The following is a 25,862-nucleotide window of genomic DNA, read 5'->3' on the forward strand; positions in this document are numbered from 1 at the left end:
GACCTTGATACTCCATTTTGCAGCACCACAGGACTGGGGAGTGTGACAGGGGATGACATGTTCTGTAAATTCATAGCTAACATTAGTAAAGATCATTTTTATAGATGTGAATCCATGTGCAGTCTATCTGTGAAGTTGCTGTATTAAATAATACATGACTATTGATTCTTCCTGCAATTGGTGTTGATGGCCCAGATAGTTGGACACTATTTCTGATTCTGATTAGATTTAACAATAGTCCACGTACCTTTTAGATGTCTTCTGTGCTGGAGATTCCTGGACCTTCTGTAACCTATTACAGACCTATCCAGGAACCTTCAAACCCAACAGTGAAGGTCTGCATAGAAACCATGATCCTTTTTGCAGAAGTAAGTGTCTTGTTCTGTGATTTAAAAGCCAACTTCTGTGAAAAGCTACGTGCATCATTTCAGTGAGATGGGTAGGGAGTTGTTGTGTTCCATTTGATAGGTGTCAGACCAGCAATAGGTTCTATAGTAAAATTTGGCAGGAGCTGGGGAATGTGGATTGGAAGCCACTGTTTGAGGGTAAATCCACATTTGATATGTGGGAGGCTTTTAAAGCGAGGTTGATTAGAGTGCAGGACAGACATGTCCCTGTGAAAATGAGGGATAGAAAGGGCAAGATTAGGGAACCATGGATGACAGGTGAAATTGTGAGACTAGCAAAGAGGAAAAAGGAAGCATACATGAGGTCGAGGCGACTGAAAACAGATGAAGCTTTGGAAGAATATCGGGAAAGTAGGACCAATCTGAAACGAGGAATTAAGAGGGCGAGAAGGGGTCATGAAATATCTTTAGCAAACAGGGTTAAGGAAAATCCCAAAACCTTTTATTCATACATAAGGAGCAAGAGGTTAACTAGAGAAAGGGTTGGCCCACTCAAGGACAAAGGAGGGAAGTTATGCGAGGAGTCAGAGAAAATGTGAGATTCTTAATGAGTACTTTGCTTCAGTATTCACTGAGGAGAGGGACATGACGGATGTTGAGGTTAGGGATAGATGTTTGATTACTCTAGGACAAGTCAGCATAAGGAGGGGGAAGTGTTGGGTATTCTAAAAGGCATTATGGTGGACAAGTCCCCAGGTGCAGATGGGATCTATCCCAGGTTACGACGGAAGTGAGAGAGGAAATAGCTGGGGCCTTAACAGATATCTTTGCAGCATCCTTGAGCATGGGTGAGGTCCCGGAGGACTGGAGAATTGCTAATGTTGTCCCCTTGTTTAAGAAGGGTAGCAAGGATAATCCAGGTAATTATAGACCGGTGAGCCTAACGTCAGTGGTGGGGAAGCTGCTGGAGAAGATACTGAGGGATAGGATCTATTTACATTTGGAAGAAAATGGGCTTAATAGTGATAGGCAGCATGGTTTTGTGCAGGGAAGGTCATGTCTTACCAACTTGATAGAATTCTTTGAGGAAGTGGCAAAGTTGATAGATGAGGGAAGGGCTGTAGATGTCATATACATGGACTTCAGTAAGGCGTTTTATAAGGTTCCCCATGGTAGGCTGATGGAGAAAGTGAAGTCGCATGGGGTCCAGGGTGTACTAGCTAGATGGATAGAGAACTGGCTGGGCAACAGGAGACAGAGAGTTGTAGTGGAAGGGAGTTTCTCAAAATGGAGAAGTGTGACCAGTGGTGTTCCACAGGGATCCGTGCTGGGACTACTGTTGTTTGTGATATACATAAATGATCTGGAGGAAGGTATAGATGGTCTGATTAGCACGTTTGCAGATGACACTAAGATTGGTGGAGTAGCAGATAGTGAAGGGGATTGTTGGAGAATGCAGCAGAATATAGATAGATTGGAGAGTTGGGTGGAGAAATGGCAGATGGAGTTCAATCCAGGCAAATGCGAGGTGATGCATTTTGGAAGATCCAATTCAAGAGCGAACTATACGGTAAATGGAAAAGCCCTGGGGAAAATTGATGCACAGAGAGATCTGGGTGTTCAGGTCCATTGTATCCTGAAGGTGGCAACGCAGGTCGATAGAGTGGTCAAGAGGCATACGGCATGCTTTCATTCATCAGGTGGGGTATTGAGTACAAGAGTTGGCAGGTCATGTTACAGTTGTATAGGACTTTGGTTTGACCACATTTGGAATACTGCGTACAGTTCTGGTTGCCACATTACCAAAAGGATGTGGATGCTTTGGAGAGGGTGCAGAGGAGGTTCACCAGGATGTTGCCTGGTATGGAGGGCGCTAGCTATAAAGAGAGGTTGAGTAGATTAGGATTATTTACATTAGAAAGATGGAGGTTGAGGGGGGACCTGATTGAGGTCTACAAAATCATGAGAGGTATAGACAGGGTGGATAGCAAGAAGCTTTTTCCCAGAGTGGGGGCCTCAATTACTAGGGGTCACGATTTCAAGGTGAGAGGGGAAAAGTTTAAGGGAGATATGCGTGGAAAGTTCTTTACGCATTGCCAGTGGAGGTAGTAGAGGCGGGCACGATAGCGTCATTTAAGATGTATCTAGACAGATACATGAATGGGCAGGGAGCAGAGTGATACAGATTCTTGGAAAATAGGTGATGGGTTTAGATAGAGGATCTGGATTGGCGCAGGCTTGGAGGGCTGAAGGGCCTGTTCCTGTGCTGTAATTTTCTTTGTTCTTTGTTCTTTCATCTTTTTTCTTTGTTCTAGGGGATGGATAGTTGGATGAGTGGGTTGATGGGGTGGGGTGGGGATGTGTGTGCTGTTGGCAGTGAATTGTGGGTTCATTTTAATAGTTAACCAAGAATTAGATTAGGTTTTTAATCCACTAAATTTTCTTGGGCAAGACTTAACTGAATAGGAATCTTCCAAAGTTTCTGACTTTAAACAGCTCTTTTTGAGAGATCCAAATGCATGGTAACTGCCCATCAGAAATTTCAATGAACTGGGCAGTTCCTACAGAGTCTGCCGAGTCGGGGACGGTGCAGGTGGACGATTCCAATCTGTGCTACTAGATTAGTTAACTATCAAAATTACTGGGCCAATATTGTAGGCTGGAGTGGAGTAAAAGAACATTGAATTGTAGGAGTAGGTGATTAGATACAATCGTTCCATCTGAGATTATCCTGAACTACATATCTCTCACTTGATCCTTTTCTCCCTCCTCCAGAAATACACTGAAAATGCTTCTTGAGCCCAATTTATACTGTCTGCTTTAATGCCACTTCTCCATTAATTATTAATGACTCATCAAACATTAGTATACCTGTTTATACCAGGACACTGCTCTAGTGTCTGATGTAGTCTGTACTCAGTCCTTTATGTTTAGCTGTACGAGTTTAAGATTATTTGATGCAGACTGAAGGTTTGTCTGGTTTATTTTGCAGCTGATGTTGATGACGACGATTTGGAAGAAGTTGATGAAATTGTACCGGTCAGTTCTCTTCGTAAACACCACATTGACTCTAAGCCTATTGACCTGTCTCTTGCTATAGTAAGTTATTTTGATTACATTCTTATGATGTTTCCATCTGTTAGTTTATCACCGAGACTTTATGAATGTTTTTTCATTTGTTCATAGTGTGGCAATAGCAGATTTATCAAGCTTAACCTCAGTCCAAACTCTGCCCCTGAGATTTGCGTGTGGAAAACTGATCCAGGTTTCTGTTCAAGATCACCCCTCCAGTGCTGCTATATGAAGGGTGTGATGATATTTGCGAAGTCAGGCTCTGACTATGTTGCCCATTCCATCTCCTGTAGCCTAAAACACAATTTGTGTTTCACTCCTAATTTTAACTAGAGGCAGATTGGGAGACTAGAAATCCCTGTGGAGAGTTGAATGTGAAGCCCCCAAGGTATTAGTAAATTATAGCAAGTAGCCTATCCTTCCTAATCACGTGTGGAATTGGGCAGCTGCCACATGTAATTTTGAGCACTGTGTGCTTTCATGGCCTGTTTGGGAACTGTTTTTATAACTGGTGGAAAGTGTCAGTAATCCATGTTTGTAGGCTTGATAGTTCTAGGTTTACCAGACTCATTCCTGGGATGACAGGACAGCCACGAGAAAAGAGACTGGGTCGGTTGGGACTATGTGCACCGGAGTTCAAAACAATGGAGGGGAATCTTATCAATACCCCTCCCATAAAATTCTAATAGAAGTAGATGGTAAATATAGGAAGAATATTCCTGATGACTGGGGAGTGTCGTCAGACTTGGAATTCAGGAAGAATTCAATTGAAATAATCTGGAATGAAGAGTCTGATGTGACCATGAATCCATTGTTGATTGTTGGAAAAATCCATCAGGTTCACTAATGTCCTTTAGGGAAGGAAATCTGCCATCCTTACCTGGTCTGGCTTCAGACTCTCAGCAATGTAGTTGATGCTTAACTGCCGTCTGGGAAATTAGGGATGGGCAATAAATGCTGGCCTAGCCAGAGGTGTCCTCATCCCGTGAATGAATAAACAACAAGTCTAGAGCCAGTTGTTATGATCCAAGAATTCGAGAAATGCCATTTAAAAATGAGATGAGGAGAAATTCCTTCACCCAGAGAGTCGTGTAGTTTTCTGCCATAGAAGTAGGTTGAGGCCAAAATGTTGAAGGTTCTCAAGAAGTAGTTGGATATGGTTCTTAGGGTTAATGGGATCAAAAGGTATGGGGAGAAAGCAGGAGCAAGTGCTGACTTGGACGATCAGCTGTGATTCTATTGACTAGTGGATTAGTTAGAAATGCTAAAAGACTTACTGTTCCACCTGTTTTGCTATGTTCTGTGTTTCTACATAAAGGTTCAGCTGTGAACCATTCAGGCTGTGGACCATGAGCCTTGGAAGACAGATGTTCACTTGGGCTGGAGGTGTCAGCCCTCCCGCACTTTTCATAAACCTTCCACTTGTGCCCTTCATAAACTCATTCAAACTCCAACTCATGTAAAAGTCTGCTGCACATTACTGTCCTTGTTCCTGATAACCCATCTGCCCTGTGATTGTGCACCAAATTGACTCTCCGTTAACCATTGTCTCACTGCAAGGATGTGCATTTTAAAAGAGGCAATGTCCAGGCTTGGGCTGAGAAGTGAGAAGCAACATTTGTGCCACACAAATGCCAGGCAATGACCCCTTCCAACAAGAGAGAATCTAACAATTATCCGTTGACGTTCAGTGGGGTTGGCATCACTGAATTCTCACTCTGTCAGCATCCTGGATGTTTCCATGGGCCAGGAACTTAACTGGATTAGAAGTCCATAAGGGGCATGGGTAGTGTAAATAGACAAGGTATTTTCCTTGGGGTGGGGAGATCAAAAACTAGAGGGCATAAGTTTAAGGTAAGAGGGGAAAGATTTAAAAGGGACCTAAGGGGCAACTTTTTCACACAGAGGGTAGTGCGTGAATGGAATGAGCTGTCAGAGGAAATGTGGAGGCTGGTATAACTACAGCATTTAAAAGGCATCTGGATGGGTACAGGGTTAGGAAGTGTTTAGAGGGATATGGGACAAATGCTGACAGATGGGACTAGATATATCTAGGATATCTGGTCGGCATAGATGAGTTGGACCGAAGGGTCTGTTTCCGTGTTGTATACCTTTATGATTCTGACTCTAAATACAGCGGCTTAAGAGCAGATCAGAGGTTAGGAATCCAGCAGTGCGCAACTCACCACCTGACTCCTTAAAGCCTATATACCATCTACAATGGACAAGTCAGGATTGTGATGGAATACTCTCCATTTGCCTGGATGGGTGCAGCTCCAAAAGCACTCAAAAAGCTCAATACCATCCAGGACAAATTAGCCTGCTTGATTGGCACCACATCTACAAACATCCACTCCCTCCACAATTGGTGCTCAGTAACAGCAGTGTGTACTATCTGCAAGATGCACTGCAGAAATTCACCAAGGGTCCTTAGACAGCAATGTCTGTACTCATGACCACTACCATTTGAAGGACAGAGGCAGCAGATACAAGGGAATGCCACCACCTGCAAGATCCCCTTAAAGCAACTCATCAGCCTGACTTGGAAATATATTGCCCTTTTTTTCAGTGTTACTGGGTTAACATCCTGGAATTCCCTCCCTAAGGACATTATGGGTACACCTACAGCGCATGGACTGCAGCTGTTCAAGAATGCAGCTTAGCGGTACAGTGGCTAGGTGATTAGCAGTGCTGCCTCACAGTACCAGGGACCATGGTTAGATTCCACCCTCAGGCGATTGTCTGTGTGGAGTTTGTGCATTTTCCCTGTGTCTGTGTGGGTTTCTGCCCGGTGCTGTAGTTTCCTCCCTCAGTCCAAAGATGTGCAGTTTGGGTGGATTGGTTAAATTGCCCATAGTGTCCAGAGGTGTCCAGGCTAGGTGGTATTGCCATGGGAAATGCAGGGTACAGGGATAAGGTAAGAGGGGTTGGTATGTGTCGGGTTGGTGTGGATTCTATGGGTTGAATGGCCTGCTTCCACACTGTAGTGATTCTATGATCCTAGGGGTGGGAAATAAATATTGACCCAGCCAATGATGCTCAGATCCCATGAATGGATAATAAACAAAAATTTGCCCCAGCTGCCTGAAAGTGGCAATGAATCAGCTGGTCAAGAAGGTCTACAGCATGCTTGTCTTCATCGGTCAGGCATTTGAGTGTAAAAGTTGGCAAGTCATGTTGCAGCTGTATAAGATTTCAGTTAGGCCACATTTGGAGTATTTGTGCATTTCTGGTCACTACACTCTAAGAAAGATGCGGAGGCTTTGGAGAGGATGCAAAAGAGGTTTACTAGGATCTTGGCTGGATTGGAGTGAATTGGCTATAAGGAGAGATTGGACAAACTTGGATTGTTTTCAGTAGAGCGTCGGAGGCTGAGGAGCGACCTGATAGAAGTATATAAAATAATGAGAGGCATGGATAGGATTGATCATTGGAGGGAGATAGTTTCAAGGAGATGTGAGACATTTTCTTTTACACAGTGGGTGGTAGGTGCCTGCAATATGCTGCTGGGACAGGTGGTAGAAGCAGATATGTTAGCAAAGTTTAAAAAGCATTTGAACAGACACCTGAACATGAAGGGAAGAGAAGGATATGGATCATGTGGAGGCAAAAAGAATTAGTTTAGAATGTCATCATGGTTGACACAGGCATGATGGGCTGAAGGGCCTATTACTGTGCTGTACTGTTCTGTGATCTTATAATGCACAAAGGCAGATTGTAAATGTAAGTTGTTGAAATAACCTTGACAGTAAAACAGTTAACAAGTTGGAGTTGAACAAATAGGTAACTTAATACAGATTTTGTGTAATGTATCAGAAAAGGGTTTGCTGATCAAGATTATTTGACCTTGGATTGTATACTAGCTGCATGAGAATCATTGACCAGGTACCAGATTCAACAGCCATGATCAAGCATAAGGTGGTAAGGAGGTACCAGTTTGGCTTCTCTTACAAGGGCCTGATGTCAAATTTGGTTCAGATACTGGAAACTAACAGTGTGATGCTGGTTAAACATGCATGGGAACAAATGAAATTGAAGTGCTCACTTATCAAAATTTTAAACTTGGAATTAAAAAAATAATCACTGAATTGTTGAATAAGGTAATTTGATTGATTCAGACTAATCTTGAATGTGTATTTTAGATATTAAATTTTGTAGATACTTTTTAATCCATTAGAACAAACTTTTGCCCGAGTTGGAAATTTAGCATGTGCTGTTGGTCCTTTGATACTTTGCTCAAATCGTCATCCTTCATACCTCATCCTGGATACGATTTTTTAGCCAGCATAATGACTGCAGGATCTCTAACAGCTCAAGTGCTGTCTCAGCCCCATTCAAGGTATATATACCCACAACTTGCACACTAATAGCCAAATCTTTGACGGAGTTTGACTCTGTAGTTGTAAGCAGCTCTCTGACTGGTCATATGTAAGCGTGAAGAGTGAAGTCATTTGATCATGGAAAAAAGACTCATCATTCCGGTCTTGCCCAAGATCTACTTTGTGGCAATATCAGGATTCCTTGCTTTATTCATTTTCATGTTTGCTAACTAGAGCACATTGAAATAAAGAGATTTGCCTTAATAAAGTTCAGATTTGCAGGATATATGCCCAATGAATTGTTATATTTTTAAAAGTAATCACTTATAATATCGCATCGCGGACTTATCCAATTAATCCCATTTTCCCCTACTCTTGCCTCATAGCCCTGTCAAGCTTCCTCCTTTAAGCAGTTATTCAATTCTGTTACTAGTATGAAACTAATTCAACTATCATTCCAGATTAATACAACTAACTGCATTTCAGAAAATAAAATGTTGTCTATCCCCGGTTCTTTTGCATAAAACATGTCAACTTGTTACACTGAGGGTAATAGCAGTAAAATGGGATTTGTTGCCCAGATTTACTGCAAATTGTGATATGATGATACCCAGGTTTATTATTTGTGATATTGATTGCGGAATAAATACTAACTGAGGAGAAATAATCTGTTGTTCTTTAGTAGTGCCATGAATCTTGGATGCTGAAGGGGCCTTGATTTAACATCCCCTCTGAAACACTGCATTCCCTCAGCATTGCTTTGTATGTGACAGCCTAGATGATGAAATGGGGTTTGAACCCGTAACTTCTTGACTGGTTGAGAGTACTAGCTACTGAGTCAAGGCTGAAAAAGTGAATCCAGCTTTAATTCCCTGAGACCAGTTTGAGATCAGTCAATTGAGTACAATCAGTAGATTTCGGAATTTATTTGACTTTTATTTCTGTGGCAAAATTAGCATTTGAATATTGGGTGAACAGTTTCTGCAGTTCTTATCTCTTTCTGTTGTCCTTTGCAAACCATAACATAGTGTTATGTTCAGCCCTGAACAAAGCATTTGTCATGATAGGTGTCTCCAAACTTTATTAAGGTTTCAAATGGAAATGGTGTTGATTTCACAGATGTCAAAATGAGATTAAATCATATTTTAAGTTGTGGAGGATCAGTCTGAGTTTTTTTAATATTTAATTTAGCCTATGGAAAGCCCATTCTATAATTGACATTCTTTGCACTTAGATATCAATACATGTTTACATTTTGTTGTTGTCATTACAGAACTGTAGCCAGTCCTCCAGCTGTTTCTTTAGCTACTGTTTGTTCTCATAGGAACTATGGCACCTCTGGTGAGCATGTTGGGATAATTCTCTGAGAACTTCAGGGTAATTGGGTAAAAGGTGGAATAGAGGAGAGATGAGTCTAGAGCTCTTAGGAATATGCAAATATTGGAAAAGCACTATTGGCTGATCAGTATTGCTAACAGTACTCTCAGATTCAAAAATTTGGATGTGTAGTTGAAGACTCCAAGCTGACATATGAACTAGTCCTCTCTGATACTGGGAATTTCCAGGATATTACCTTTTACTTCAGATTTCTTGTATTTTGGGGTAGAGAAAATCTGGCAAATGTTTGTAATCCAAGTATGCAGTGACCTGAATTTAGTTAGCTGGGTGGTCTAAAAAGCTTGAAGAACAGCAATTGACTCTTGACTTGCAATGCTAAGACAATGAGACAAAAGACAAAGCTGTCAAAAACGCAAGAACCATCCCGACATCTTTAGCTAGAATAGTGGAACATAAAATAATGAAGATTTTATTAAAGATGCACCATGCTGGAAGTGATTGCTGAAATGTTAGAGAAAGGAAATTAATTAATTAACAATTAGCTGGGCTCAATTTCACAGCATTTTCATTCACCCCATTACAAGCCTCATTTTTAGGTGCAGTTTTTTTCCCTGTGGACTTCAGTATCGTCCTAAGAGTGTGATGTAATTTTAGGTACCCTGTTTGAGTGGAAGCCTGTCCTGTGATCAGCTTATTCCTGCCTCAGTCAGGTTAACTAGATATCTGTTTGGCTGCTGTTTCCAGCATCCTGATCGTTGTCATAACTAAGAAAGAAATTCGCTGCTTGAGGAGAGCTTTAAAATTCAAATTTGAAAAAACAAAGATAATTTTCAAAGATTTTTTTGAAGTGGTATCCTCTGTTAATTTCGAGTCAGGGATGCTCTATAATGAGTTAATTGTTTGCTGTTAGGGTCGTAGAATGATGTGGAACAGAAAGGAAGTCATTTAGCTCATCATACCTCTTTGAGGTTTTTTCAAAAGAGCTATTTAGTTTTTTTTTCCTTGCTTTTACCTGCAAAGGGCCATAGCCCTGCAAGTCATCTTCCTTTGAATATTTACCTAATTCCCTTCTTGAAAATTTAGAAAAGCAGAAACAGAAAATTGAAAAAAGAGTAGGCCATTCAGCCTTTCGAGCCTCCTGTCATTTGGTATGATCTGGCTGATCTTTCCTTGTTCCTGCTTTCTCCCCTTACCCTTTGGTCTCTTTGGCCTTTAGAACTGTGCATAAATCTTCTTGAATCTAATGCAATTTCCATTCCAAATTGACATAACTTGCTGTGCTTCAAAAAACATATCCACTGTTTACACTGGCGGTAATAGTGACAAAGCAGAATTAGAAGCCAAGACTTCTGTGATATGTATTTGCAATGAACCTTAATAGGCCAGTTGGCTATCTTTTTTGAAATATTTCGTGTTTAAAGTAGGCAAGTGACTTTTTTAAAAACAAGCTTTCTAAGAGAGCCAACATTTATGATGGACTGAATGGCGTCTTTCTTTGCAGTAATCAGTCATTGATTCTATGATTCCGATTTTATTTGCAGCAGTTGAAAAATCTTCTTTTTGGGTCCAGCTTTTCGTGTTTTGCTGAGGAATGGAAGATACAGAGTTTCACTTTCAGTGATATACCTGACTTAAGATATGGCATCGTTCAGAAGAAGGTGAATATTTTCTGTTCTTGTTCTTGTTGTACAGCACCATAAGAAAAATGCGCAATTTTAAAACTAATATTTCTTGTGTGCTTAAAATACCTCAGTTTGGATAGAGCTATGTGAAAGCCACAGTGTTTTCTAAACTGTTTCCATTTCTCTGGCACTAGTCCACTCTATAATTTCCACTTCTGGTATGAGTCCAAACTGGAAACCCACAGACCCTGTGATGATTTGACTTTCTCCCACTATGTAATCACCGCCTTCATGAGTTTACTCGACTGATCTGCAGGTCTCGTGATGGCCTGATACTAGTTCACCACATAATTTCCACCCACGGTAGGGGTTCACATTGGAGAAAAACACAGTTGCCACAACAGTCTGACATCAGACAACTTGTAATCACCATGGCAGCCTACTTTCACCTCTGTAAAATTACCATTCTCTGCCTTGCTCAGCTCAGCAAACACTATCCATGCATTTGCTACCTCTAGACTCAACCATTCAGATGATGTCCTCTGTCTCACCTCCAGTTGTGAATTCCCTCTGTACTTGAACTTGACCAAAACTTTGCCTGTCTCCTAAATCAGCCTTATGTTTCTCCCATTTTAAATCTGTGATTCATAGAATTTATGAACTCGATTGAAAAGAACGTGCTTGGTAGTGCCTTTCCCTATTTCAGAACATTGCAAAGTACTTTGCAAGGAAAACTGTTTTGATACTTCATAACAATGGTGAGGCATTAGAGTTAGCATCATTAAAATACAGTTCCAGGATCAGTCTTTCAGCTAATCTGGCGTTGCTAGACCCTGATTGGAGCATAATAAATCCCTTTTGAAATTAACAATTTGTTTCCTTTTTGAACTGATCACTGTTGTCAAAAATGTGAGGCAGTACTGTCAGATAGATACTTGTGAAGTGTGGTCACTGTGTAATGCAGGAAATGTGGCAGCCAGTCTCTCAAATAGTTTAACTGGTTGTTAGTCTCAGTGCTATTTTAGAAATGTTGGTTGAGGAATACATATTGGTCGAGGTGCCTCCCTTCTATTCTTTAGCTACTGCGATGGAATCCTTCATATCTACCTTTAGTAGGCAAATGCTGGTTTCATAGTTCATCTGAAAGGTGACACCTCCATATCTCTCAGTACTGCGCTAGACAACCAGCTTAAGTTGTGTGCTGCAGGATCAATCAGTGAACGAGCCCACGATCTTCTAGCTCAGATGAAAAGAACAGCTCCTGAATTGCTCGAGAAACCAGGCTGATGTTTCTATAACCCCACAGTTTCTAACTCAGTCTCTTTTGCTCAAATGTTCTGGGCAAAGGTGATGTAAAGGAGGCTGCTCTTCAGTCCTTTACTTCCATATCTTTCTCCAGTTCTCTAGTCACTCACAGAGGTACGCTGGCAGGAATACAGGAAACTGCGGACTTCCCTAGCTCATTAAGGCCTCTGCACTTTCTACCCCCTGCTAATTATTTAACAGATATTTCCAACAGCGTGATCCCATGGGTGTGCAGCCCTGATCTTTCCTCGGAGATGGAAGTGGATTTTGATAGGCGGTTTCAGATCTAGAGATATAGCAGTTCCTTTGATGCTATATCACAGTTTGGGTTCGGTTGGTTTCAGGCACCGCAAAAAGCATTATATTAAAGATTAACTGTTTGGCAGTACAGAAGTTGAGTGTTTTTGAAGCTTTTCATCTTGCCCTCGTTATTTGCAAGAATACCAATATAAAACAACTTCAATACCGAATGAGGTGAATGTGCTGATTGGCAAGTGTACCTTGGCAGAGGGGTTGCCATGGGAAATTCACAAGTTGGATGGCGACTGACTGCTTCTTGTGAACTGTCCTGATAAATGAAAGATGAAAAGGTTCAGAAAAATGTTGTTTTGAGCAATACAGATTAAAGTTTGGTGTGCACATATGCATCTTTGAGGGAACATTGGTTGTGCATGATCTATTTATTGCATCACCTAATACATGCCAGATTGTTAGCAGCTGCACTCCTGTGCAAATTGGAACGCATCATTTCTAGCACCCTTCAACTTCCCAAACTAAATCTTTATGTTGAATCCAAGTTGCTCCAGGGTAGGCTGGTCTGCTCTGTATCAACAACATTGTGAGTGTGGCCTGGAGATAAGGAGACATAAACTGAGTATCTCAGTTGTCTTTGAAACACAAAGTATTATCTTAAACTTTATTTCAACTTTGAGGCCCTGAGAATGAGAGACTATAAGGGTGGGATTCGTTTATGTAAGAAAACCTAATAAAAAGCAATGGAGGCAGACTTGTCACTTAGTAGTGCTGTTCTCTGGCAAGGCGGGTGAAGGTTTTGGCTGTTGCCATATGAGCATAAACAAATGTACACTTACTTCCCATCTGAGCTGTGTACTGTTGATTAAGAGGTAACAAGGTGTAGAGCTGGATGAACACAGCAGGCCAAGCAGCATCAGAGGAGCAGGAAGGTTGACGTTTTGGGCCTAGACCCTTCTTCAGAAATGCTGTTGATTAACCTGGCTGGAGCTAACTGCTGGATTGTGATAGTTTATAAATATCCCAGATTGGTTGTTTAAACTTTCCTTGGGATGACTTGAATTTGACTTGTCTTATTAGTAAGAAATGGAATTAAATCAATAGTAAGAAACGAAGTAGGGTCAGATGGTGTAGAATCTGTGTGGGTAGAATTGAGGAACCTCAAAGGTAAAATAACCACAGTTGGAGTTATGTTCAGGCCTCCAAACAGTAGTCAGGAGCTGGGGCCCAAGATACACCAGAAGATAGAAAAGGTGTGTAAGAAAGGCAAAGTTGCAGTGATCATGGGGGATTTCAATATGCAGATTGACTGGGAAGATCAAGTGGATTGCAAGAAAAGGAATTGGTGGAATGTCTACGAGATGGCTTTTTGGAGCAGCTTGTGGTGGAGCCCACTAGGGAACAGGCAATACTGGATTTAGGTTTGTGCAATGAGGCAGACTTGATAAGGGAGCTTAAGATGATGGAACCCTTACGAGGCAGTGACCATAATATGATTGAATTTACTCTGAAGTTTAAGAGGGAGAAGATAGAATCAGAGGTAACGGTATTACAGCTGAATAAAGGCAACTACAGAGGCATGAGGGAGGAGCCTAGCAGGAAAGACAGTGGAACATCAATGGCAGGAGTTTCTGGGAGTAATTCAGGAGACACAACAAAAATTTATCCCTAGGAAAAAGTAGCATGCTAAAGGAGAATGAGACAACCATGGCTGACAAGGGAAGTCAGGGATAGCATAAAAGTAAAAGAGAAAGCATATAACGTGGCGAAGGGCAATGGGAAGCAACAGAGGGCAACAAAACAAGAAATAAGGAGGGAGAAGATTAAATATGAAGGTAAGCTAGCCAGTAATAGAAAGGAAGAGTGTAAGAGTTTCTTTAGATATCTAAAGGTCAAAAGAGAGGCAAAAGTGGACATTGGACCACTGGAAAATGACACTGGAGAGATAGTAGTGGGGAACAAGGAAATGGCTGAGGAGCTGAATAATTACTTCGCGTCAGTCTTCATGGTAGAAGACACTGGTAATATCCCAAAAATTCAAGAGAGACAAGGGGTGGACCAGAATATGGTGGCCATCACCAAGGAGAAGGTGCTGGAAAAACTGAATGACCTGAAGGTGGATTAAAGTGGATAGGTGATGACCAAGTGATATTATCGCGAGACTATTAATCCAGAAACCCAGCTAATGTTCTGGGGACCCAGGTTCGAATCCCACCATGGCAGATGGTGGAATTTGAATTCAATAATTTTAAAAAAAAGTTTGGAATTAAGAATCTACTGGTCACCAAGAAATCATTGCCGATTGTTGGAAAAACCCATCTTGTTGACTAATGTCCTTCAGGGAATGTGGTTGACTCTCAGTTGCCCTCTGAACTAGCCTAGCAAGCCACTCAGTTGTACCAATTGCTACAAAGTCCCAAAGAAATGAAACCAGATGGGTCATCTAGCATCCATCTAGGCACTGGAAAAGACAATGGCAGAAACAGCCCAGTCGATCCTGCAGAGTCCTCCTCACTAATGTCTGGGGCGAGTGCCGAATTTGGGAGAGTTGTCTCACAGACCAGTCAAGCAACAGCCTGACATAGTCATACTGACAGAATCATACCATACAGACAATGTCCCAGCCACCACCGTCACCATCCCTGGGTATGTCCTGTCCCACCGGCAGGACAGACCTAGCAGAAGTGGTGGCACAGTGGGATAGAGTCGGGAGGGTGTTGCTCGAGGAGTCTTCAACATTGACTCTGGACCCCATGAAGTCTCATGGCTTCAGGTTAAACATGGGCAAGGAAACCTCCTGCTGATCACCACATACTGTCCTCCCTCAGCTGACAAATCAGTGCTCCTCAGCACTCAGGATAGCAAGGGCACAAAATGTACTCTGGGTGGGGGATTACAATGTCTACCACCAAGAATGGCTTGGCAGCAGTACTACTGATGGAGCTGTTTGAATCCTAAAGGACATAGCTGCTAGACTGGGTCTGCGGCAGGTGGTGAGGGAACCAACAAGAGGGAAAAACATACTTGACCTCATCCTTACTAATCTGCCAGCTGCAATTGCATCTCTCCATGACAGTATCGGTAAGAGTGACCATTGCACAGTTCTTGTGGAGACGCAGTACCATCTTCACATTGAGAACAACCTCCATCATGTTGTGTGGCACTATCACCGTGCTAAATGAGACTTCGCAAAGATCTAGCAACTCCGGTCTGGGCCTCCAGGAGGTGCTGTGGGCCATCAACAGCAGTAGAATTGTACTCCAGTACAATCTGTAACCTCATAGCCCGGCATATCCCCCACTCAACCATTACCGTCAAGCCAGGGGATCAACCCTGGTTCAATGGAGAGTGCAGGAGGGTATGCCAGGAGCAGCACCAGGCATACCTGAAGATGAGGTATCAACCTGGTGAAGCCACCGAACAGGAATACTTGCACACCAAACAGCGAAAGCAGCAAGTGATAGACAGAGCTAAGCAACGGATCAGATCTAAGCTCTGCAGTCCTGCCGCATCCAGTAGTGAATGGTGGTGGACAATTAAACAACTCACTGGGGGAGGATGCTCCACAAATATCCCCATCCTCAATGATGGAAGAGCCCAGCACATCAGTGCAAAAGATAAGGCTGAAGCATTCGCAGCAATCTTCAGCCAGAAGTGCGGAGTGGATGGTCCATTTCAGCCTCCTCTAGTAGTCCCCAGCATCACGGATACCGGTCTTCAGCCAATTTGATTCACTCCACGTGATATCAAGAAACGGTTGGAGACACTGGATACTGCAAAGGCTATGGGCCCTGACAACAGTCATGGATCATAGAATCCCTACAGCGTTGTAACAGGCCATTCAGCCCACCAAGTCCCTCCGAAGGGCATCCCACCCAGATCCTTTCCCTGTAACCTGGCATTTCCCATGGCTAATCCATCTGACCTACACACCCCTGAACACTACAGGCAATTTAATGTGACCAATCCACCTCGTCTGCATACCTTTGGATTGTGGGAGGAAACTGGAGCACCTGAAGGAATCCCATGCAGACATGGGGAGAATGTGCAAACTCCACACAGACAGTCACCCGAGGGTGGAATTGAACCCAGGTCCCTGGCGCTGTGAGGCAGCAGTGCTAACCACTGAGCCACCATGCTACCCATTCTGGCAATAGTACTGAAGACTTGTGCTCCAGGACTTACCGCTCCACTGGCAAACTGTTCCAGTACAGTTACAACACTGGTATCTATCCGGCAATGTGGAAAATTGCCCAGGTATGTCCTGTACACAAAAAGCAGGACAAATCCAACCCGGCCAATTACCGCCCCATCAGTCTCCTCTTGATCATCAGTAAAGTGATGGAAGGTGTCAGCAACAGTGCTATCAACAGCATCTGCTCAGAAATAACCTGCTCAGTGATGCCCAGTTTGGGTTCCTCCAGGGCCACTCAGCTCCTGACCTCATTACAGCCTTGGTTAAAACAAGGACAGAATAGCTGAATTCCAGAGATGAGGTGAGAGTGACAGCCCTTGACATCAAGGCTACATTCGACCAAGTCTGGCATCAAGGAGCCCGAGCAAAACTGGAATCAATGTGTATCAGGGGGCAAACTCTCTGATAGTTGGAGTCATACCTGACACATAGGAAGATGGTTGTGGTTGTTGGAGGTCAATCATTTCAGTTCAGGCCATCTCTGAAGGAGTTCCTCGGGGTAATGTCCTCAGCCCAACCATTCAGCTGCTCCATCAATGACCTTCTGTTTATCATAAAGTCAGAAGTGGGGATGTTCATCAATGATTGCACAATGTTCAGCACCGTTCGTGACTCCTCAGACACTGAAGCAGCCTGTGTTCAAATGCAACAGGATCTGGACAATATCCAGGCTTGGGCTGACAAGTGGCAAGTAACATTTGTGCCACACAAATGCCAGGCTATGACCATCACCAGCAAGAGCCAATCTGACCACTACCCCTTGACATTCAATGGTGTTGCCACACTGAATCCCCAGTATCAACATCCTGGGGGTTATCATTGACCAGAAACTCAACTGGACTTGTCACATAAACACAGTGGCTACAGGAGCAGGCCAGAAGCTCGGAATACTGCAGCGAGTAACTCACTTCCTGACTCCTCAGAGCCTGTACACCATCTACAAGGCACAAGTCAGGAATGTGATGGAATGCTCCCACTTGCCTGGATGAGTGCAGCCCCAACAACACTCGAATCTTGACACCATCCAGGACAAAGCAGCCCGCTTGATTGGCACTACATCCACAAGCATCCACTCCCTCTAACACCGATGCTAAGTAGCAGCAGTGTGTACTATCTACAAGATGCACTGCAGAAATTCACCAGAGATCCTCAGACAGCACCTTCCAAACCCACGACCACTTCCATCTAGAAGGACAAGGGCAGCAGACATATGGGAACACTACCACCTTCAAGTTCCCCTCACCATCCTGCCTTGGAAATACATCACCGTTCCTTCACTATTGTTGGGTCAAAATGCTAGAATTCCCTCCCTAATAGCATTGTGGGTCAACGCACAGCAGGAGGACTGCAGCGGTTCAAGAAGGCAGCTCACCACCACCTTCCCAAGGGCAACTAGGGATGGGCCATAAATGCTGGCCAGCCAGTGATGCCCACATCCCACAAATGAATATAATAGAAGAATCACCTGAACAAGCTGGACTACATCCCAGAGTTCAAAAGGAGATAGCTGAAGAGATAGTGGAGGCGTTAGTGGTGATCTTTCAGGAATTGCTAGAGTCAGGGAGAGTCCCAGAGACTGGAAAATTGCTAACGTGACACCCCTGTTTGAAAAGGGAGTAAGGCAAAAGATGGAAAATTACAGACCAATTAGCCTAACCTCGGTCGTGGGTAAGATTTTGGAGTCCACTGTGAAGGTTGAGATTTCTGAATACTTGGAAGTGCATGGTAAAATAGGGCAAAGTCAGCATAGTTTCATCAAGCGGAGGTCATGCCTGACGAATCTGCTAGAATTCTTTGAGGCAGTAACAAGCAGTTTAGACCAAGGAGAACCAATGGATGTTGTCTACCTAGATTTCAAGAAGGCCTTTGACAAGGTGCCACACAGGAGGCTGCTGAGTAAGATAAGGGCCCATGGTGTGAGAGGCAAGGTGCTAGCATGGATAGAAGATTGGCTTTCTGGCAGAAAACAGAGAGTGGGGATAAAAGGGTCTTTCACAGGATGGCAGCTGGTAACAAGTGGTGTTCCACAAGGGTCAGTATTGGGACACAGCTCTTCACTTTATCTATTAATGATCTAAATAAAGGAACTTTGGGCATTCTGGCTAAGGTTATTGATGATACAAAGATAGGCAGAGGGATGGGTAGTGTTGAGGAGGTAGAGAAGCTGCAGAAGGATTTGGACAGGTTAGGAGAGTGGGCAAAGAAGTGGCAGATGAGTACAACGTGGGAAAGTGTGAGGTCAAGAAGAATAGAGGCATGGACTATTTTCTAAATGGGGAGCAAATTCAGAAATCTGAAGTGCAAAGAGACTTGGAAGTTCTCGTCCAAGATTCTCTCAAGGTAAACTTACAGGTTGAGTCAGTAGTTAGGGAGGCAAATGCAGTGTTGGCATATATTTTGAGAGGACTTGAATTTAAAAGCAGGGGGGTACTTCTGAGGCTCTGTAAGGCTCTGGTCAGGCCACATTTGGTGAATTGTGTGCAGTTTTGGGCCCCATATCTCAGGAAGGACGTACTGGCCTGGAGTGGGTTCACGAGAATGGTCCTAAGATTGAAAAGTTTAACATATGAGGAATGTTTGAGGACTCTGGGTCTAGACTCAATGGAGTTTAGGAAGATGAGCGGTGATCTGTTTGAAACTTACAGAATACTGAATGCCCTGGACAGAGTGGATGTTGGAAAGATGTTTCTTCCACAACCTGAGGGAAGACCTTTTAGAACGGAGATAAGGAGAACCTTCTTCAGCCAGAGAGTGGTGAATCTATGGAACTCACTGCCTCAAAAGGCTGTGGAGGCCAAGTCATTGAGTATATTTAAGACAGAGGTACTTGGTTGTCAAGGGAATGAAGGGTTACGGGGAGAAAGCGGGAGAATGGGGTTGAGAAACTTAACGGCCATGATTTGAATAGTGGAGCAGACACGATAGACTGAATGGCCTAATTTCTGCTCCTATGTCTTATAGTCTTGATTTAGGTCCAATCAGCTTTCATCGTTCTGACTCCCAACAGTGGGCCTTTTGGCCGAACAAGATTTCTGCCAATTTTTATGCTCCACAAGGGTCTCCTCACATTCCATTTACCTGAATTCAACTTTTCAGCGTGTCTTTTTATTCCATTGAGAAATAGTTTTTGTTTCTTTACTCTCCCCATTGCCACTCACTTTTGCTTTGCACTGTCATCCTTTTGGTCATTTTAAACTCCCCTGTTTTCCACTCTGTTGTACATTTTCCTTTTTTTTTCTCCTGTCTCTACTTTATCCTACTTCCATACTTGCTGAAAATCTGTGGCACCTGTAATTTTTTTCAGTCATTGTGACGGGTCATCGACTTGAAATGTTGTCTCTCCACAGGAGCTTCCTCAATCGCTGAGTTTGTTATTTTCTGGTTTTATTAAAGCTCTCTGTAGTCTGTCTTTATATCCGGATACCAGAACAGCCCTAGTTGCCAAGATGTGGGGTAAAAAAACTCCCAGTTTATGTCAAATCTGGATATTCAACTGACAAAGTTCCTCGACTGAAATCAACCAATGAAAATCCAGAAGTGACCTTCGATAAACAAAAGGCTTTCACCTTGCCAGTTTCAGCGAATTTGTGTGTCTAAAGTTCTAATTCAATTCCGATTACAGTCTGATTCTGTAATTCACTAAATGACTTCCTGTGATAACATCTTCTCAACTCCCTGGATAAGCAAGTGGCATCAGAGAAAAACAATTAGCCAAAAGAATTAGATGGAAGATGCCTTTGACCCATTTTCAGGATTGGAGTATTGTGTGCAGTCTTGGTTGCCACACTATAGGAAGAATGTGGAGGTTTTGGAGAGGGTGAAAAAGAATGTTGCCTGGATTAGAGTGTACTAGCTATATGGAGAGATTGCACAAACTTGGAGTGGTTTTGCTAGAGCATTGGAGGCTGAGGGGTGACCTGATAAAAAGTACATAAAATTATAAGAGGAATAGATAGGGTGGTTAGTTGGAATCTTTATCCCAGGGTTGAAGTGTCAAATAGTAGTGGCATAAGGGGTTTAAGGTGACATGGGAAAAGTTTAAAGCAGATGTGCGAGGTAAGTATTTTTAAACAGAGGCTGGTAGGTGCCTGGAACATGCCGCCAGAAGAGGTGATAGAAGCAGAAATGATAGCATCGTTTAACAGGCATTTAGACAGACACAGGAACAAGATGAGAATAGAGGGATGTGGATCAAGTTCAAGCAGATGGAATTAGTTTAGAATAGCATTGTGGTTGACACAGACATGATTGGGCTAAAGGGCCTGTCCCTGTGCTGTACTGTTCTATGTTCCATGAATGCAACAGTTATTCCTAGCTTTGCAACCGCACCAAACTTTGTGCGTGGTCTTGAAGAATCTGACACTTGTTCAAGATTTTCAGTTGTCTTTCTGTGCATGCTAATGGCTCTTCGAAAAATAAACACTGGCGGCAAAGCCATTTTAGTTCCACATAATGCACTGCAACAGAGAGGTACTCATGTTTTTGAAGTAGGTTTACCTTTCTGCACGAAACTTTAGATTCACCACAGCCATTACTCCCATGTCCCCATCATTCAGCTGAATACTCTCAGTGCGACAAACCCTGGAAGGAGAAAATCCAAAATTGAACGTGGTGTATTGACTGTTTTGTTTTGGCCCATAATTGGAGGATATGGTTTGGTAAATGCAGATGCCCAATATTGTATTCCACCAAGGTCCTGGCTGATGGCATTGAATTTTCTTTGCTCTTTTCCAGCTTCTACAAGGAGCCTTGTTGTTCATTATGTTGTTGTCCCTGTCCTCTGTACTTTCATTTGTCTAATCTCTGCACACTGTAACATTTACAAGTGCGTTCCCTCTTTGGTGCTTGGCCTAGTGCTCATTAATCTGTCAAAATAAACAAAGAGCTATCAGAAAAACTCCTCTTAAATTATTGTACAACATTACATTGTGTCATTTGAAATTGCCAAGATGTTAAGTTTAGCTGTCACCAGGTTCCTGACTCCGCAGCAGGTTTTCCCATGGTCACAAATTGACTGATATGGTGCAGCTCCCAAATTTCATAAATTTACCTGCCTTGACAAAAATAATGATGTTAGAGAATATTGGCTTTGCAACAGGCATTTAAATGGTGACCCCGTGTCATTAAGGGGAGGCAGTGGCCTAGTGGTATTGTCGCTGGACTGTTAAAATTGTGAACCTGCACCCTTCTGTTAGCCTCCCAACTAGTGTTTGCTTAACAGCAAAAAGGGAAAATTCAATCTAAAATTGGAGGCAGTCCATTTGCCTGCAAATGTTCACTGAAAAGTAAGCAGAAATCTGGAGGAGGAAATCGGGGGAAATATGGATCGTTGAGGACTGAGATCAGTACGTTTTGATTTGGTAAGGATATCATTGCGTACAGAGTTAAGGTGGTTAAATGAAGTTGAGGTACAGATCAGTATGAATCAACTGAAAGGCAGAAGAGACTGGAGGGGCTGAATGGCCTTCTCTAGTTCCTAAGTTCAGGTATAGCTTGAGAGAGTAGTTAACAAAGCATACAGTGCCTTAGATTTTATTACTAGGGATAAAGAGTACAAGTACCAGGAGCTTATGTTAAACTTGTATGAGATATTGTTTGGGCTTAGATGGAGTATTGTGTTCTGTATTAGGCAGTGTAGGAAAGGTGTATTTAAATAGTTCCACGGATGAGGAATTTCCGTTATAAAGGTGGATTGGAGAAGATAGGACTCTTTTTATTTCCTTAGAGAAGGTTGGAAGAGATTTGGTCGAGGTATTTAACATCACGAGGTTTTGAGACAGAACTAGGGAGAAACTGTTTCTACTTGTGTGATAATCGAGAACAAGAGGACATAGTTTAAATAAGTATTAAAAGGCATGATGAAAATCTTTTTCGTGCACCGAAAGGTTCAAGTTTGGAATATGTTGCCCGAGTGTGTGGTTGAGGCAGGTGCAATCGAGGTATTCAGCAGGGTATTATTATCTGAAAAGGAAGAAGGTGTAGCATTACAGGGAGAAGGCAGAAAGTGACATTAAGTGAATTGCTCATTCAGAGAACTGGTGCAGATACAATGGACCGAATGGCATCCTCCTGCCCTGGACACAGTTCTGTGAATCTTACTAAATTCAAATTGGTATGTCAAGAAAATTTTGGCTTAGAATTTCCAAAAAGTATTGTGTGATTTAAAAGACAAATATTTTGCAGAAAATAAAATGAATCTGAAAAAGCATTGTGGAATATTTATATTAATTGCTCATGTTTTGTTACTAGGTATTGACTGGAAAGAAATAATTATGAAAATTGAAAGAACTGTGGATGCTGTAAATTAGAAACAAAAAAGAAATTGCTGGAAAGGCTCAGCAAGTCTGGCAGCATCTATGGAGAAAAATCAAACGTTAACTGATTTCTCTCCACAGATGCTGCCAGACCTGCTGAGCTTTTCTAGCAATTTTTTTGCACATGAGATATAATTTTAATCCGGATTTCATAGAATCATAGAATCCCTATGGTGTGCAAACAGGCCATTCAGATCAACATGTCCATACTGACTCTCTGAAGAGCATCCCAGCCAGACTGATCCCCTACCCTATCCCTGTAACCCTGCATTTCCCAAGGCTGATCCTTCACATCCTTAGACACTGTGGGCAATTTAGCATGGCCAATCCACCCAACCTGCGCATCTTTGGATTGTGGGAGGAAACCAAAGCACCCGGACGAAACCCATGCAGACACAGGGAGAATGTACAAACCACACGTGCGGTTGCCCGAGACTGGAATTGAACCTGAATCTCTGGCACTGTGAGGCAGCAGTGCTAACCACTGGACTTTGCCTGAAAGATTTTGTTAAAAGAATAGTAGTCATGTCTGGACCAAGATCTGTGTTTCCCTGTGAGTGAATAGATACAAAAGGGATCTACCATCTATTTATATCTTTTCTTGTCCTTTAAAAGTTTTTGCTTATTTCAACAGCAAAATTAACAATTTAAAGTTATCAGCTAATTGACTTCTGCTGAATAAGGAATAGCTTATCTGATTTCTCCAAAACATTCATACTGTTCCTGGAACCTCAAGTGATGTAAATGAGATTTAGCTTGCCGTGTTTGATTGACTTTGATTATAATGTGAAACATTCAGGTAACAGTAGCATTTGAAAATAATCATCCACTGTCCTTTAGGTAATCAAGGATCTGCAAGCTGAAAGTTTGTCCAGATATAGATTAAATGTGCTAATTTCTTGCATGTAAAGCACTTTTGGGACATCCTGAGGTCATGAAAGGTGCTGTATAAGTACAAGTTTGTCTTTATTTAAAAAACTAATTCCGCCTGGAATGTTTTTACAGAGCATGGGCTTTCAGATTAAAGATTGCTTTGACATCAAAAGGATCTTTGTGCAGAATGAAAGGGTCTGTGATAGTTTGTATTTGGGCAGACTGATCTGTAATACACAAGCAGTTAGTGTCATCTTGATTCAGATAACTGCATACAGATTAATTGCTTTGGCCCTGGGATGATGTAGGAGTGTTGCTGGAAAGAATTAAGGCTTGAATTGGCGACATGCGACTGAGATGACTTGAGGCACAGAATATTTTCTGGAGGGCTGAAACTTTCTTTTTTATATTGCCCTTAAAAATTTTTCCCCACATTGTTTTGTTTATTCAATGGAGCTAAGCCAAAATGCACACAGCAAAGACCCCAGTTGAATAGCTAGCCTGTAACCAATCAGTGGATCTCAGTTGAAATGACAGTTGGCATCTTATCTTGCCTTGGAGAGGGAAAGAATCAACTAGCAGTTTCACCCTGCTCAGTGATTGATTAAAAACTTCCAATGCAGAAGATTTGAAGATTGAAGTAATTTATCTTATGAGGCCTGTGCTCTTTGAAAGAGCTGATCAGTTAATCCCATTTGAATCCTTTAGCGTAGTCCTGCAGAACCTTCTGCTTTGAGTGTTTATCTAATCCCCTTTTGACTACATTTGCCTTACCAAAGTACAACATCTCACATTTATCTAAAATACCATCTGCCGCTCCTAGGCCCCTCGGTCCATCTGATCAAGGTCCTGTTGTACACTGAGGTAACCTTCTTCACTGTCCACTACACCACCAATTTTGGTGTCATCTGCAAACTTACTAACCATACCTCCTGTATTCACATCCGAATCATTTATACAAATGACAAAAAGCAGTGGACCCAGCATCCTTGCCCTTACGCAGCATACCGCTGGTCACAGGCCTCCAGTCCGAAATACACCCTTCCACCATCACCTGGAAGTATGTCCAGTGAAGTTATTTGGGTGGAACTGAGAAATAAGAAAGGGATGATCACCTTATTGGGATTATACTATAGGCACTTCAATAGTCAGTGGGAAATTGAGAAGGAAATTTGTAAGGAAGCCTCCGATGTCTATAAGAACAATAGGATCATAATAGTAGGGGATTTTAACTTTTGAAACATAGACTGGGACTGCCATAATGCTATGGACTTGGATGGAGAGGAATTTGTGTGTGCAAGAAAGTTTTTTTTTTAAATTCAGTATGTAGATGTACCTACTAAAGAAGGAGCAAAACCTGATGTTCTCTTGGAAAACAACGCAGGGCAAAAAGAAAAGGATAGACTTGATCTAAAAGTTAAAGTTCTATATTGGAGTAAGGGCAATTTTGATGGTATTAGGTAAGAACTTTCTAAAATTGATTAGGTGAGGTTATTCACAGGTAAAGGGACAGTTGGAAAGTGGGAGGCCTTCAAAAATGGGATAACGAGAGTCTAGAGGCAGTATGTTCCTGTTAGTGTGAAGGACAAGGCTGTTAAGTCTAGTGAATGCTGGATGACTAGGGAAATTGAGGCTCTGGTCAAGAAAAAGGAGGGAGCATATATCAGGTATAAATCAGGTATAAACAGCTGGGATCAAGTGAATCCCCTATAATTTAGAAAAAAGTCCTCCAGTCTTTTTACAGGTACCTTGGGTCTTGAATAGCCTGTTGACTGGATGAACAAGTGAACACTGGCCAGCTGAGGAGTTTTTGGGAATGCTATTAAGACTTTGGAATCTTAAGCACTAAAACATAAGATAACCATTAATGTGATTTATAGCAACTGCAAAATATCAGTCGGCAAAATTGAAATAAACTAGCTTCAATCAGTTTAACGTGATCAGTTGATGTAAATCAATTTAACATAATCAGCTGTTAAACTATCTGAATCACCGTGAATTATTTAGAGCTAATGTTATGGTAATATTAGATTGTCATCTGCTGTTGAGTAAATTGCAACTCAGAGCTGATGTAATGAGCAAACAAGAGTAAATTTGGCAAGAAACTGCTGCAAAATGAACAGATATATCTAACATGGTGCAGGGCTGGATGAACACAGCAGGCCAAGCAGCATCATAGGAGCAGAGAGGCTGACGTTTCGGGCCTAGACCCTTCATCAGATGAG

The 25,862-nt window shown here is 42.3% G+C and overlaps 1 protein-coding gene across 3 annotated transcripts in view; it reads left to right on the forward strand.

The window, feature by feature from the left end:
- mindy4 (MINDY lysine 48 deubiquitinase 4) overlaps positions 1-25,862 on the forward strand; it is a 173,345-nt gene that overhangs the window by 56,744 nt on the left and 90,739 nt on the right. For 2 of the 3 annotated variants that reach the window (XM_048616068.1, XM_048616079.1), the window contains 2 exons: positions 3,340-3,446; positions 10,618-10,734. In XM_048616068.1, the coding sequence (XP_048472025.1) occupies positions 3,340-3,446; positions 10,618-10,734 (224 nt within the window). The remainder of the gene's footprint in view (positions 1-3,339; positions 3,447-10,617; positions 10,735-25,862) is intronic. The other variant, XM_048616073.1, reaches the window with a different exon arrangement.

This window comes from Rhincodon typus, chromosome 2, assembly GCF_021869965.1.
Source record: "Rhincodon typus isolate 14 chromosome 2, sRhiTyp1.1, whole genome shotgun sequence".
Lineage (NCBI taxonomy): Eukaryota > Metazoa > Chordata > Chondrichthyes > Orectolobiformes > Rhincodontidae > Rhincodon > Rhincodon typus.